Here is a 14618-nt window from a genome sequence, read left to right on the forward strand (position 1 = left end):
GAAGTGAACTTTTGACTTTCATCTGAAGTTTACTTAAATCTGACTGATTTCCCGATAGTCACACCTTCCTACATACATTATATAGTACGTCAACTGTCAGAGAAGCACTAGGGAAAGGACACATCATTCTGGTGTTAAAGGGCCATCTCACCAAAACTTATGCTGATTTATTCTGCAAAAGAATTTCACGCATATCCACAACACTGTAAACCATGGGGAGACTTGTTTGTCTCAAGTTAGTCAAACTTCCAGTATTAAGTTATACAATGTCACCTGACCCTTTCAACAAGTGCCACAGACATGGACATTGTATACAGCTTACTGGAACAGTGGTGAGACAGCAGAGGATTCCATGGATATAGCACTCTCCCCTAAATACACATAACATGCATCCACTCATGTCACTACCCCCAGCCCCCCACCCGCACAGATGAACAAAGATGCTAGTGTATGCACTTGTATCGGATGGGACACCAGTAAACATACACAAGCATACACACACCCACCCACACAAATGCACATATGCACTAGATTCTGGCTTCTGGACACACCACTTTTTCAAATTCACCCAAAAAATCTGAAATAGTCAATATACGTATACGTACCTATAGACCTATAGGCCATAATAGGGATGTGCAGGGTGAAAGTGGTTAATACAGCTATCAATCAAGTCAAAATACATCTATCAATCAAGTCTTTACTTTCGACATCAAGAGGGGTGATTATTATACTTTCTCCTCAGTCCTCCCATTATGTGTTTAATAATGCTATGACCGTGTGTGTGTGTGTGTGTGTGTGTGTGTCTGTGTGCGTGCGTGCGTGCGTGCGTGCGTGCGTGCGTGCGTGCGTGCGTGCGTGCGTGCGTGCGTGCGTGCGTGCGTGCGTGTGTCTGTTTGGCTGATGAGTGATGAGTGTATCAGAGGGGTTGGGGCCAGGGTGCTTCTGTATAAATAGGGTAGTGATGGAGACTGAGTTAGAAAAGCAGAAGACTTCAACCACAGGGCAGTGTGAAGACATCTCAGAGCTTTCAGAGTTTTTCAGACCCACAGAGGGATAAAGGGCCAGTGAAACATTTTAAAGAGAGTGACGATACCAAGAACTATTATTTCAAGAGCGTACAACAATGGCTAACCACAATGGTAGGTGAACTATCTATTTCTATCTATGTATGTATCTATGTATGTATGTATGTATGTATGTATCTATGTATCTATGTATGTATGAATCTATCTATATATCGATCTATCTATGTATGTATGTATGTATCTATGTACAGTACCTATGTATGTATGTATCTATCTATCTATCAATCTATCTATCTATCTATCTATCTATCTATCTATCTATCTACCTATCTATCTATCTATCTATCTATCTATCTATCTATCTATCTATCTATCTATCTATCTATCTATCTATCTATCTATCTATCTATCTATCTAGCTATCTATCTACAGTATCTATCTACAGTATCTATCTACAGTATCTATCTACAGTATCTATCTATCTATCTATCTATCTATCTATTCTGTTCTGTTTCAAATGTTTTTATCGTTTTTTTCTAAATGAAGCAATGTCTATCTATCTACACACGCACGTGTGTGTGTGTGTGTGTGTGTGTGTGTGTGTGCGCGCACACACACACACACACACACACACACACACACACACACACACACACACACACACACACACACACACACACACACACACACACACACACACACACACACACACACACACTTGTGTCTGTAGTGTACTGTAAGCAGACAGGTAAACAGTCAGAACATTATCTGTCTGTCTGTCTGTCTGTCTGTCTGTCTGTCTGTCTGTCTGTCTGTCTGTCTGTCTGTCTGTCTGTCTGTCTGTCTGTCTGTCTGTCTGTCTGTCTGTCTGTCTGTCTGTCTGTCTGTCTGTCTGTCTCTCTTACATGCTTTTTGGCCTCTCTCTACACATAATAAATGCTGTGAGCGAGTATGTCATCTGTGAGAAATGTGATGCTGTAGGAGTCTACACTAGAGTGTGATACAACCAGATTAAATCCCACCAACAAATACCAGGACAGTTTGGTCGTCTGGCGGGACGGTGTAAACCTCCATGGAATTCATGCTGTGCAATTCTCCCATTATTTTATAAAATGATGATATTTAAGCTGATCAAAGAAAATTGTTTATCAAAGACTGTCTCATTGATGAATGATGTCTGTTCGTTGTATGTTAGGTGTGATCATTGGTATGGATATGAGAAGTCATGAAAATAACCGGGCTCACCGCACAGAGGAGATAGATCGGGAGCGTTTGATTGTCCGCAGGGGGCAGCCCTTCTCCCTGACCATGCAATGTTCTGACTCTATGCCCACCAAACACCACCTGGCTTTGGTGCTTCACTTGGGTGAGTACAACTCTCCAGGATGGGGGGGGTCAAAACTATATGAAATGTCGTGGCGAATGAGGTGTTGAGGTGAGGTTGAGGTGCTAAGGCAGTGGTTCCCAACCTGTCTGTCGGGACCCCCAGGGGGGATCCCGGCACACAGGTTGAGAAGGTTTTTGAGGGGGTTCCCAGATGACAGTAAAGTGACAATTTAAGGACTTTTTTAGACCTTTTTAATACCTCAAAAGAAAAGGGAAAATAAATGAAAAAAGAGCATTACTGCATCAAAAGTAATCAACAAACTATACTATAAAAAATCTTTGACAAATAGTAGTTGTCAAAGAAAGAGAGGCAAACACTTTGAAAATAGCTGATCTACAAGCCCACAACAACACCTCGCAACGAGCTTGTAGATCCACTATTTTCACAATATTTGTCTGTGGAACCGAGTCAAACTCAACTATGATTATTTTGGGGGGTCCCCATGTCAAATATGATTATTTTGGGGGGTCCCCAGTTCAAATATGATTATTTTGGGGGGTCACTCACAGCCTAAAAAGGTTGAGAACCACCGTGCTAAGGTATGAATCCTCAGACAGAAAAAAGAAAATGTGCTCATCTCATCCAGCCATTTGTTTCTACATGCAGGGAAGAAGGACCAGGTTGTGATCAAGGTTCAGACTGAGCGGGAAGATGGTGATAAGTGGTGGTTTCACCAGCAGAGGGCACAGGGCGAAGTTCTACTCACTCTCCACAGTCCAGCAGATGCTCCGATTGGCCAGTACCGTCTGGCTGTGTTGTTGATGTCTTCGGATGGTCACATTGTAGAGAAGACAGGCGACCACAAATTCTTTCTACTCTTTAACCCCTGGTGCAAAGGTAACGGGAGAAATACACTCATCCATCCTGTCTCTCTCTCTCTCTCTCTCTCTCTCTCTCTCTCTCTCTCTCTCTCTCTCTCTCTCTCTCTCTCTCCCTCCCTCTCTCCCTCCCTGTCTCTCTCTCACACACACACACACACACACACACACACACACACACACACACACACACACACACACACACACACACACACGCGCACACACACACGCACGCACGCACGCACGCACGCACGCACGCACACACACACACACACACACACACACACACACACACACACACACACACACACACACACACACACACACACACACACACACACACACACACACAGCACTTTCTCTCAGGAGCAAATGCTCCCATGGCTACAATTTATCAAAAATGCAGACACTGTGTCAGATCCCGAAAGTATTATGAAAACGATTCTGCTTCCTAATCACTGGCTTTGATTAGGTGTACTGATGTTGAATCTGGAGGGAATTCATCACTGTTGTGTGTCTCTGAATGGCTTCCCAAGGCTTATCAGGATGCAGCTCTGCACTAAAAACACCAATCCACAACGCAAATAAGCATTCAAGCTTTATTCATGTGTTCTAGACTGAGGGTGGGGTTTAGTTTTTTGATCCTGGTTCACTGTCTCCTTAAAGATAACAGTACAGCCCAAATGTATTAATATTGGTCATTGGCTTGATTAGTGTTACGAAATGATATGCCCATAGCTCTCTCATGTGTTTTTGTTTCCCAGATGATGCTGTGTACCTCTCAGATGAGGGTCTGCTGCATGAGTACATTATGAATGAGAATGGGATCATTTATACAGGGAGCTGGAATCACATCAACAATCTCCCCTGGAACTTTGGACAGGTAGTAGCACACACACACACACACACACACACACACACACACACACACACACACACACACACACACACACACACACACACACACACACACACACACACACACACACACACACACACACACACACACACACACACACACACACACACACACACACACACACACACACACACAGTACAGACACCCCACACACAGATACGAAGCTTGTCTGATGAAGGGTGAGGAGGGTGCATGGCTAGGTCAGGTATCTCCCTGTCCTCTAGGCGGGTGGCCCGTGTGAATTGTCACAGTAGAGTGACAGTGGATATGCGGCTGAACCAGGAACTTTTTTTTCCTCTATATATGGTAGGTGTCAGAATGTTCCCAGATCACACAAACAAGGGACTGGTGAGAGGATAGTGAGAAAGATTAAAAGGCAGTCAGCCAAGTGGCAGACCGGCAGGCAGACAAACAAACGGACAGAGGGCAGAAAGACTGATAGATTGAATAACAGACAGACATTCTTTATATTCAGGCTGATTTACTGAATACTGTGTAGAATACAGATATAAACATTAGGACTTTTCTTCTTCTTCTTCTTCTTCTCACTCTTATCATAATAATTGTTTTAAATAAGTTGTTGTGTCCAATATGTGTCTTTCTCGCAGTTTGAAGACAACGTAGTGGACATCTGCTTTGAGATTCTTGACCACTCCAATGCAGCTCTAAAGAACCCAGAAATGGATATCAACAACAGATTTGACCCAGCCTACGTCAGCCGAATAATAACTGGCATGGTGAGATCTCTTTAATGTTTAAACATATTTAATCATACAGTATGTAGGCTCAAAGCTGCAATCTGGAACTTATTTTAATTTAAAAAAATCTTATTTTAGCCAATCTGTAAGTATTTAAATACAGTGTAGTAAGTACTAAGAAGTAGTACATCTGCAGTGGTTGGAGGTGGTCTCCCACTCCTCCCTGATTTTCCTTTGGTAAATTTAGACCTCGATGTCAGGTAGTATACCTGTTGGTTGACAAGTAGTATTGCATCAAGTTCAGAAGCACAACATCTCCCCTGATTAAGCCAATATGGGATTTGGTCTCTCATGAGGGAGACCTGGGTTCGAATATCGGTGACATAGAAGTTCCGGATTGCACCTTTAATCTAGACATGAGAGAAGACATGTGGATTTCATGGTTATGTGAGCCACACACCAGACCACAGTCCTAAAATCCATGTGTTCACATTATCATCACGATGACAAAACTAGCAAGCACATGACCAACACTTCAGAGACCAACCTTTTGGCATTTACTTATCTTGGTGTGGGTGGTAATCTACTGGAGTGATGTCCATCATTTCTTTGTATGCCACTGTCGCAAAATTGCTTGCTCAGGGTGGGATGTCGGGTCTCTTCTCTACATGTAAAGTGTCTTGAGACAACTTGTTGTGATTTGACACTTTAATAAAATTGAATTGAATTGAATTGAATATTTATGGGGAGAAACACATGCAGAAAAGGTCCATTTAGATTAAAACTGTGCTGCACAGGAGCATGTTTGTTTCTGAATTGCAGTCTTAAACCTGTGTCATCTGTGTCCAACTGTCCAGGTGAACTCTAATGATGACCATGGTGTGCTGTTTGGTCGCTGGGAGGAGCCGTACACTGACGGTTTCTCACCAACCAAATGGACCGGCAGTGTGCCTATTCTTCAGCAGTGGAGTCAGGCAGGGGCTAAGAGCGTCAAATATGGCCAGTGCTGGGTGTTCGCTGGTGTGGCCTGCACAGGTGAGGCTCAAACATGCCACTCACCACAGAACACGCATTTAGGCCTACTATATGATTCAGTTACTCATGTCACATACTTGCAATGCTCTGGGTTTGAATGTGAGTCGTGATGAGTTATATCACATGTTTGTCTTTCTGTTGCTCTCCACTTTGCATTAATGGGTTAACCCCTTGAACCCTATATACTTTTCAGTTTTCATGAGGAATAGCTAAAATGGCAGATCTATAAGCTCAAGCTTGTAGAGGTGCTATTCTCGCTATTTTTTGTAAATTTTTCATTTTCACATAATGACATAAATAGGGATGCCGGAGTGGAAAGTGGTGAAACATCACTGGCTTTTGTCATTTGTTATTGATTTGTTATGTTATTGTAATGTTATTCAATGGCCATTGCCTTCACAGTGTTACGCTGCCTGGGAATTCCAACACGTTGCATCACCAACTTTGCCTCTGCCCATGACGTTCATGGGAACCTTTCCATCGATATTCTTTTGAATGAAGACCTGGAGAGAATAACAGAAGATGTCAGGGGTGACAGCAGCTGGTAGGACTACTATACACACATGTCCAGACCCCTCTCTCTCTCTCTCTCTCTCTCTCTCTCTCTCTCTCTCTCTCTCTCTCTCTCTCTCTCTCTCTCTCTCACACACACACACACACACACACACACACACACACACACACACACACACACACACACACACACACACACACACACACACACACATTCTTAACAAATAAGTGACCTCATGTCTGGTTATCTCCTCTCCTCTCCTCTCCTCTCCTCATGGTTACAGGAACTTCCATTGTTGGGTGGAGTCGTGGATGAAGAGAGAGGACCTCCAAGTCGGAAATGATGGCTGGCAGGTTCTGGACCCCACGCCTCAGGAACGGAGTGAAGGTACTATCTTCTTCTCCCTTCAGTACTCTCTTCAAATGTCCCCTCTTGTTTTTGTCTGCTCCCCCCCACATCATTATGTCTTCTTTATCTACTTAAATATGAAACGAGATGAGTAATGTAAAGTAATGTTTGGAACATATACATTTTCTCCTCTCCAGGTGTGTATTGCTGTGGTCCATGCCCAGTGAAGGCCATAAAAGAGGGCGAGTTGGGAATCAAGTACGATGCTCCGTTTATATTTGCTGAGGTCAACGCTGACATCGTCCACTGGATTGTCAACGCAGATGGTCAAAGGCGGCAGGTGTGCTTCTGTTTTATTTTATTGACTGAAAAGTACAAAAAAAAGTATAATATTCCAATACATTATTCATATTATTAGAACTACTAATGCTATGAATTATAATTCTAACAACAATGTTATATCTTTTTTTATTGTAGGCCAGAGTGAACCAAACCGCCGTGGGACGGAACATCAGCACAAAGAGTGCTGAAGTTTACGGAGACTACAGAGAAGATGTCACCCACCATTACAAATATCCTGAAGGTCGGTTGGAAATGTTTACCACAGTTAAGCAGAATAAAAGGTGAAAAGAGGAGTGGGGGGCATGTCTGAAAAGCTTTAAGGCTTTGTTCGGACTGCAGGCAAATTTGATTTGTTTCTCAAATACGATCTTTAGGACTGACTGTCCACGTTGTTATTTGAAAGTGATCAGATTGGATTTCTGTCATCCAGACCCATCTGCATTGGTTGCTGTTGTAGGCCTACTGACATAACGACATAGGCATGAGTAATGCTTCACTTATTATTGTCGAAAACTTATAAAAGATCTACAAGCTGACATATTTTCGACTGCCTACATTGTTGTACAACACAGGAAACCAGTCTTAGTGTGCAAGTGTTCAGACTGATACACATCTTTAGAGATCGCATTTTAAATCATGAAGCATGTGGTTCAAATCTGATATGCAAAAATATGTATTTTTTTGTTTTGTTGTTCAAACTTGATCAAACCAATCTGATTCCAATCTAGATAGGTCAAAAATAGGCTGCTAGTCTGAACATAGCTTAAGACACCTCTGAGTTTCCTTTAATCCTTTCCTGTCTTATCTACAGGCTCAAAGAAGGAGCGAGAGGTATACGAGAAGGCGGGTCGTCGGGTTAACCAGCTGACCAATGGGGTGGCAGAACCAGAGCGCCTCCAGCTGTCAATCAAACATGCCCAGCAGCCTATATTTGGGACAGATTTTGACGTGATTGTTGAGGTATATAACAGACTGTAAAAGTTACCTGGATGGATGCATGGATGAATGGACGATTGAATTATGCGTTTTTATGAACTGAGGATGAAATTATGCAAAACTGGGTTTAAAATGTTGTTTTACTTTATTCTGTTTCAATATGTGAACAAGTGTTGAGACAGTATCATAACAAGAGCATCAACAAATAATCTTAATATGTATAAGCTGTCCTGACCTATACCCGTACGTACATGCATTCATCTATCCTCCTGTTCATTCATCTGTCACTAGGTGAAGAATGCAGGTAGCCAGGACACCAAAGCTCAGCTCACTTTGATGTCTACGGCTGTCACGTACAACTCTGTTCATCGAGGGGAGTGCCAAAAAAGAACAGTCAGTGTCACAGTGCCAACACATAAAGGTAAATAGTAGAGATACTCTGCAGGGGCTACCTGTCCCAATATCTTACACCTATTATTAATATTATTATTATTATTATTATTATAGGTGTAGGTATTACACATTCTCTTCTTTATTACACTTTCTCCTCAGTCCTCCCATTATGTGTTTAATAATGCTATGACCATGTGTGTGTGTGTGTGTGTGTGTTTGTGTGTGTGTTCCACGCCTAGCCCATAAAGAGGTACTGCGTTTGCATTATGACCACTACGCCGCATGCGTGTCTGAGCACCATGTGCTGAGGGTGGTCGCACTTCTGGAAGCCCCTGGCCAGAATGAACCCATCCTGGACGTTGCTAACATCCCACTCATTATGCCAGAACTCCATGTTCAGGTGTGTACATTCTAACCATAGTTAGCTTCCATGGTTGTCATTCACACACACTAGATTTATACACGCACGCACGCATACAGTATATAATTTTTTTTATGGCTATTGAATCAGGTCCCAAGTGTATTGTCCGGGTCCATACAGAAATGCAATTATATTCATGATGTCGTAAATAAGTGCAAATCATATGTTTTGTGATGGTGTACAACTCAACCATATCATCTTAGCTGTTCTGGTCCATCTTTGCACAGCCATCAAGCATCTCCACTCCAGCAAGAAAAAGTGTTATTTTTGACTCCTTTATCATTTTGAGACTGGAAGTAGTGTGATGTACACTAATGGTTTCTGTCTCTGACACACTGACCAAGCAGAGTAAATTCGATTGCACAGAACCCCTTTGTTGCACACACACCCTAACTCTGTCGTACCCTTTCAGGTTCCCGGGAAGGTAATTAAATATGAAGAAGTAACAGCACAAATCTCCTTCAACAATCCCCTGCCAGTCACACTGAAAGGAGGTGTGTTCACTGTCGAGGGGGCAGGACTACTGTACGCTAGAGAGATCCCTCTCATGTAAGTACTGGACAGTGGACACAATTGGAATCATTAGAATCAACCATGTTAATTAAGTATGAAGCAGAAATAAATGTACTTTAACTGGAGTCAGTGTTTCAGTACACAACCTGTCAGGCGCATGTTTCAGTGTTTGTCTTTACATCAGAAGTGAAGATTTCCCCAAAACGTAACGCCATTAAGGGGAGAAGAGTACCTCTGATTGTTCCCATGTCCCATCTTATGGTTCTCCCATGAGGATGTTTTGTCTTAACCCATTGTCATTAATCTATCTAGCAGAACTGTCCGAATATTAAGGATTTTCAAAAGGAATAATGATGTCTTTTTTTATGTGTGCGTGAGTCAGAGATTGTAGATTATGTGAATGGTTGTGATAGTATACCAACTTTCCTTACAGAAAACTCTGCTCATATTGCTAGAGTAGGAACACATTCAACTTTTCTGTCTTCCCTGTGCACATGGCGTGCCGCACACAACCCCAAAATCTGCACAAAATGCCAAAACATATTTGTGCTTGCAAACCCACATATCAAGGCACTGCAAGGCAGAGATGGACAGAGTATGCATATCCCAACTTAGCATTACTAAACATCTCCCCTTGGAGAACCACAGTCCAAACATAAATGCACATAGCTCTAACAAACACACACATACGTTTCTTCAACATACTAAGTACATGTGGCATACATACACAACACACAATGTCTGTGGGTATCTGACCCTGATTCCTGAGCATCAATTTATTAGCCAGTACAATAGTTTGTACTGTCTTTATTCTTTAGTGACTGCAATTGGTCTCGATGGAAATGAATGACATGACACGAAAATCTAATAACAGCAAATCAAATGTTTTACCTAATTTGATCATGAACCCAGTGCATTACCAATAACACTGAACCAAAACCCACTCTTTCTCCCTGCTATCCCTGATGTTCTCCATCACTGTGTTTGTGACCCTTATGCAGAGGTATCTGTTAAGGTGTTTTGGATGTTCAAATATAAAAGAAAAATGAACATATTATCATTTTCCATTCCTCCTGTTTCCATGTCTTTTTCAGTGATGATATTGCTCCAGGTCACGGAGTGACAGTCAATTTGTCCTTCAAGCCCACGAGGACAGGGGTGAGAAAGCTGATGGTGGACTTTGACTCAGACAGGCTAAAGGATGTGAAGGGAGTTGCCACCCTTCTTGTCCACAGAAGAAGAAGAAGATATTGATATTGATATCGGATAACTCTCGACTGAAACTTAAAGGTCTAGTGAAATGAAAAATATGTTTTTCACAATTTTAGAGGTCATCATTTGGGCATACCAAACAGTAGATCTATTTTTATATCAAAAGTCCCTAAAAAGACAATCTTAGGGTAGGTACCTTTACAGAAACATGCAGTAATCCTGGTCTCTATACTGCCTCCCCCTGGTCAGCTGGGGCGCCTGATGGAGGGGAAAGGAACTGGTTGGAATAACGCGTTCCTTCCACGCGCTAAGTCTAACCAGGGAACCTCCCACCTGTCAGGTGATAAGAAGCGGCTTGCTAGCTCTCATGCATTGAAGGAGGCTCTCCCTAGGCTGGCAGAGGGAGTGTAGCGCTCAGGATTACTTAGATAATTGGCACTGGGGGGAAAAGATGGGTTAAAAAATTGTGGGATAAAATAACAATCTTAATTACTTAAATCAACTTTCATGAATTTACAGTAAGCAAGGACACAAGATAATACTGCATGAAAGCTGCATGTTCCTCCAAACACAGCTGATTTCAATTACAGAACTACTAAGTTTGTATCTCATTCAAGATGACGTCCAGACGGTGTATTACTCATTGTTAACTTAATCAGCACACTAAAATGTGTATCTGAAAACATTTTAGGTTAGAAATAAGCAACTTGGTAACAAACATTCTGCACAGTAGCCATCACTGTCTTCCTTGGCCAGCCCCCTCCTACAGGCTACAAACAATAACATTGTGCACCATGTGAGTGAGGTTCTACCATGCAATAGCCTGAAGGGATGTAACCTTCCGATTGGTTGCAAGGCCGTTTCAGACTGAAACTTCAAAATAAAATGACCAAAAATGTAATTGCACTGGACCTTTAAGGTTAGATAATGTGTAAAATTCCATTACTGTGAGGGGATTAGCCACTTTGGTTGTGTGCGAGAAGTGGTGATCCTGGACTTAACTTTTTTGCACTTTGTCCATTCACATTATCACGAAGATGGGGAAAATAATTATCGTACACAATTATGTCTAATCAGTACTATTTATAAACAAAGAATAATTTTGCATAAAATACTACTTTCCAAATATGTATTTCCATAAGTTATTTATGTAATATCATGCCGATGTGAAACATACCATATACTTTACATTAAAAAAGTTTTCACAAATTATCTTTTTGTCTCATTCATTGTCTGTAAAAGAAATATTAGTATGCTTAAAGGTGTAGTGAAATATGAAAAATATGTTTTTCACACTTTTAGAGCATATCCGTGGTCATCATATGGGCATATCTAACAATAGATGCCAAAATAATTGGGGAAAAAGGGACTTTATATCAAAGGTCCCTTAAAAGCCAATCTTAAATACTTCCTGTAAACAAAAACGTGCTGTGGGATGACATAACACAACTTTCATGAATATAAATGAATCTTGATTACATGCATCCGTTTGATTCCCATATCCCAATCTGCACACTAAAATATGTATCTAAAAACATAGGTTAGAAATAAGCCACATAGTAGCAAAGTGATTGAGATTCCAACCTCCCATAGCCTAGGGACCTTCCGATTGGTTGAGACGACGTTTCAGACTGAATCTTCAAAAATATGTCACTGCACTGCATCTTTAAGTTGTAAACTGGTTGGTCAGGAACCAAATTCTCCAAACCCTCAGATCTGAGGAATACTGCTTTAATGTCTGTATCAGGTTGTTAAATCAGGTAGGTTTTTTATTAAACTGTTCATTTCCACAGACCAGAAAACATTGGCCACATCACTGACATGAGTCAAGCAAATCATTTGCATGAATTATTTACATTTCGGTCAAAAAGAATTGCATCAGTATTCATGTAACATTTTACAAAAGCAGACATATAAGACATTCTGCTACAAGAGGCAAGATCAGAATGTCCCATCAGTCTCAGCTTTCTGATGGTGGTGGGGCTTCCCTCCGTACAGCTTTGGCCAAAGCCTGTTGAATGACAGGGTACAGTTTGTAGCATCCCTCAATGCAGGTCCGAATTCCCGCTGTTAGGGTCTCCTCCATCATTTCCCCATCTGACTGTAACCCAGATATTTGGTTCAAGCTGGGGAGGAAAGCAATGGTCAGACTGCCTTGGTTTTCGCTTGAACTGCAGCCGGTTTCTTCCAAGTAAGTAGGATCAATCACATAAGAAGCACCATCCTGCCGGAGGGAGCAGCCGAGAACCAGGTCGTACATTTCAATCCCTGCATCTGCCAGGGCGAGGGATGCGCAGGTAATGGCATGAGCCAGGACTGAACCGTTGTTCTCCAGAACCATCACGTTGACTTCGATCTGTGATCGGGGGTATTTGTGAAGACACACAGCCGGCTGCAGACTCTCAAGCAACATCAGTGAGAGGCCTTTTTCCTCACTCCCCTGTATCCAAGAACCCCTCTCTGGGCAAGAGAAGGGAGCGAACCGCATGTCAGTCATCAACCTAGATAGAAGAGAGAAAGACAAAACAAGAGATAGTTTAAAAAAAATTATGTGTGTTGGTGCAGGTTAATTAATGACACCAGTCAATTTGTGCTTGTTGAAAAGGTTTACATGCTGCTGCAACATAAATATGTATCTATATCCACACACACATACTGTCTAGTATATTATTGTATGTCTTTAAATGTCTCTATGAATTGAATACACAGGACCACAATGGATATAAGCCCTCAGGGATTTTTGTGTTATTGTTTTAGCACCATTGTATAATCGTACCACTGTACCATTTGCAAACTGTTAAAGTCAGTGGTTCTCAACCTTTTCAGGACCCCCCAAAATAATCATATTTGAACTGGGGACCCCCACCCTGACAAGCACTTGGAATTGAAGGCATTACATTTAGTTTGACTCAGTTCAACAGATAAATATTGTGAAAATACAATCTACAAGGCGTTGTGGGTCTTTTTTTTTTTAAAGGTACTAGCTTGTCATTACTGTCATCTGGGGACCCCCCAAAATCATGCCCCCAGGTTGAGAACCACTGAATAAAGTAATCAATCAAACAAACAAACAAACATACATACATACATACATCAGTAACTTACCTTCCACACTTCATATCAGTCTCGTCTTTGCGCTCTGTCTCTCGTGGGCCATACACACAACACATCAGTTTGGTGTTTCCAGCTTCAATGTACGCTGATCCTTTGGCCTGGCTGATCAGCCCACAGCGAACGAACACGGGTCGGACGTCGACCTGATCGCGCTGTCTACCGTCTGCAGTGGTGGAAAAAGTACTCAAATGTTACTTTTACTTAAGCAAAAGTATCAATACTTAATACAATGTAGAAATACTCTGTTACAAGTAAAAGTCCAGAATTCAAGCTCACAATGCATCGCATCTTGACTCATAGTGAGCTTGTAGATCGGCTATTTGGTTAATGTATGTTTTATAATAATAATACAAATCTACAAAGTAACTAGTAACTAAAGTTATCAAATAATAGGAGTAAAAAGTACAATATTTGTCTCTGAGACGTAGTGGAGTAGAAGTAAAAGTATTGAACATTGTAAATACTCCAGTAAACAAAACAATACCAAAGAATTGTGGTTACTTTACACCACTGACCGTGTGTTGTCTTTCCATCTGCGGAGGATGACGACGTTATCGCCGGCTTAGGGCGAAAGAGAGACAGACTTTGTGTTACTTCTGGCCCCCGTACTCTTTTAGTATCAGTTGGCATCGTGATTCGTGATGTAGTTTGAAGATGAAATATTATATTAATTCTTCAGATCCGCGTGTAGACTTTTGCTAGGCTGTAGAAATGGTCCACTACAGAATGTGTTCCGATGTTGAAACAGCACTGAGAATAAATAGTTCCGCCACCCTGTGTGTCTAGGTGCTGGCGACTGGTCTGCATTCACTGCCACCTGCTGGATAATATCTGTACATGTGTCAAAAAGTACAGGAATGAGTTCAGAATGTCTTTTAACCACTTCTTTAATCCCCAGGGCTCTATACTAGTGTCTTATCTGTTTTCTGTAATTGTTCGGAAA

General features: G+C 41.6%; 2 protein-coding genes across 2 annotated transcripts; one reads left to right on the forward strand and one right to left on the reverse strand.

Annotated features, from left to right (window-relative positions):
- Window positions 1–1031: 1031 nt before the first annotated feature.
- Window positions 1032–10603, forward strand: tgm2l (transglutaminase 2, like; the record flags this gene model as incomplete). The annotated part of the gene is made up of 15 exons (XM_080438162.1): window positions 1032–1139; window positions 2221–2391; window positions 3019–3249; window positions 3995–4113; window positions 4758–4886; window positions 5705–5882; window positions 6285–6426; window positions 6680–6783; window positions 6942–7084; window positions 7222–7327; window positions 7898–8046; window positions 8314–8443; window positions 8655–8815; window positions 9249–9385; window positions 10444–10603. The coding sequence occupies exons 1-15, from the start codon at window positions 1124–1126 to the stop codon at window positions 10601–10603; spliced, it is 2076 nt and encodes a 691-aa protein (XP_080294288.1). The 5' UTR covers window positions 1032–1123.
- A 1668-nt stretch (window positions 10604–12271) lies between these two features.
- exosc6 (exosome component 6) lies at window positions 12272–14387 on the reverse strand. Its single transcript, XM_080437607.1, has 3 exons — window positions 14191–14387; window positions 13667–13838; window positions 12272–13062 (listed from the first exon to the last, which is right to left on the reverse strand). The coding sequence occupies exons 1-3, from the start codon at window positions 14303–14305 to the stop codon at window positions 12522–12524; spliced, it is 828 nt and encodes a 275-aa protein (XP_080293733.1). The 5' UTR covers window positions 14306–14387; the 3' UTR covers window positions 12272–12521.
- Window positions 14388–14618: the final 231 nt, after the last annotated feature.

This window comes from Gymnoscopelus braueri (assembly GCF_963280865.1).
Source record: "Gymnoscopelus braueri genome assembly, chromosome: 9".
Taxonomy (NCBI): domain Eukaryota; kingdom Metazoa; phylum Chordata; class Actinopteri; order Myctophiformes; family Myctophidae; genus Gymnoscopelus; species Gymnoscopelus braueri.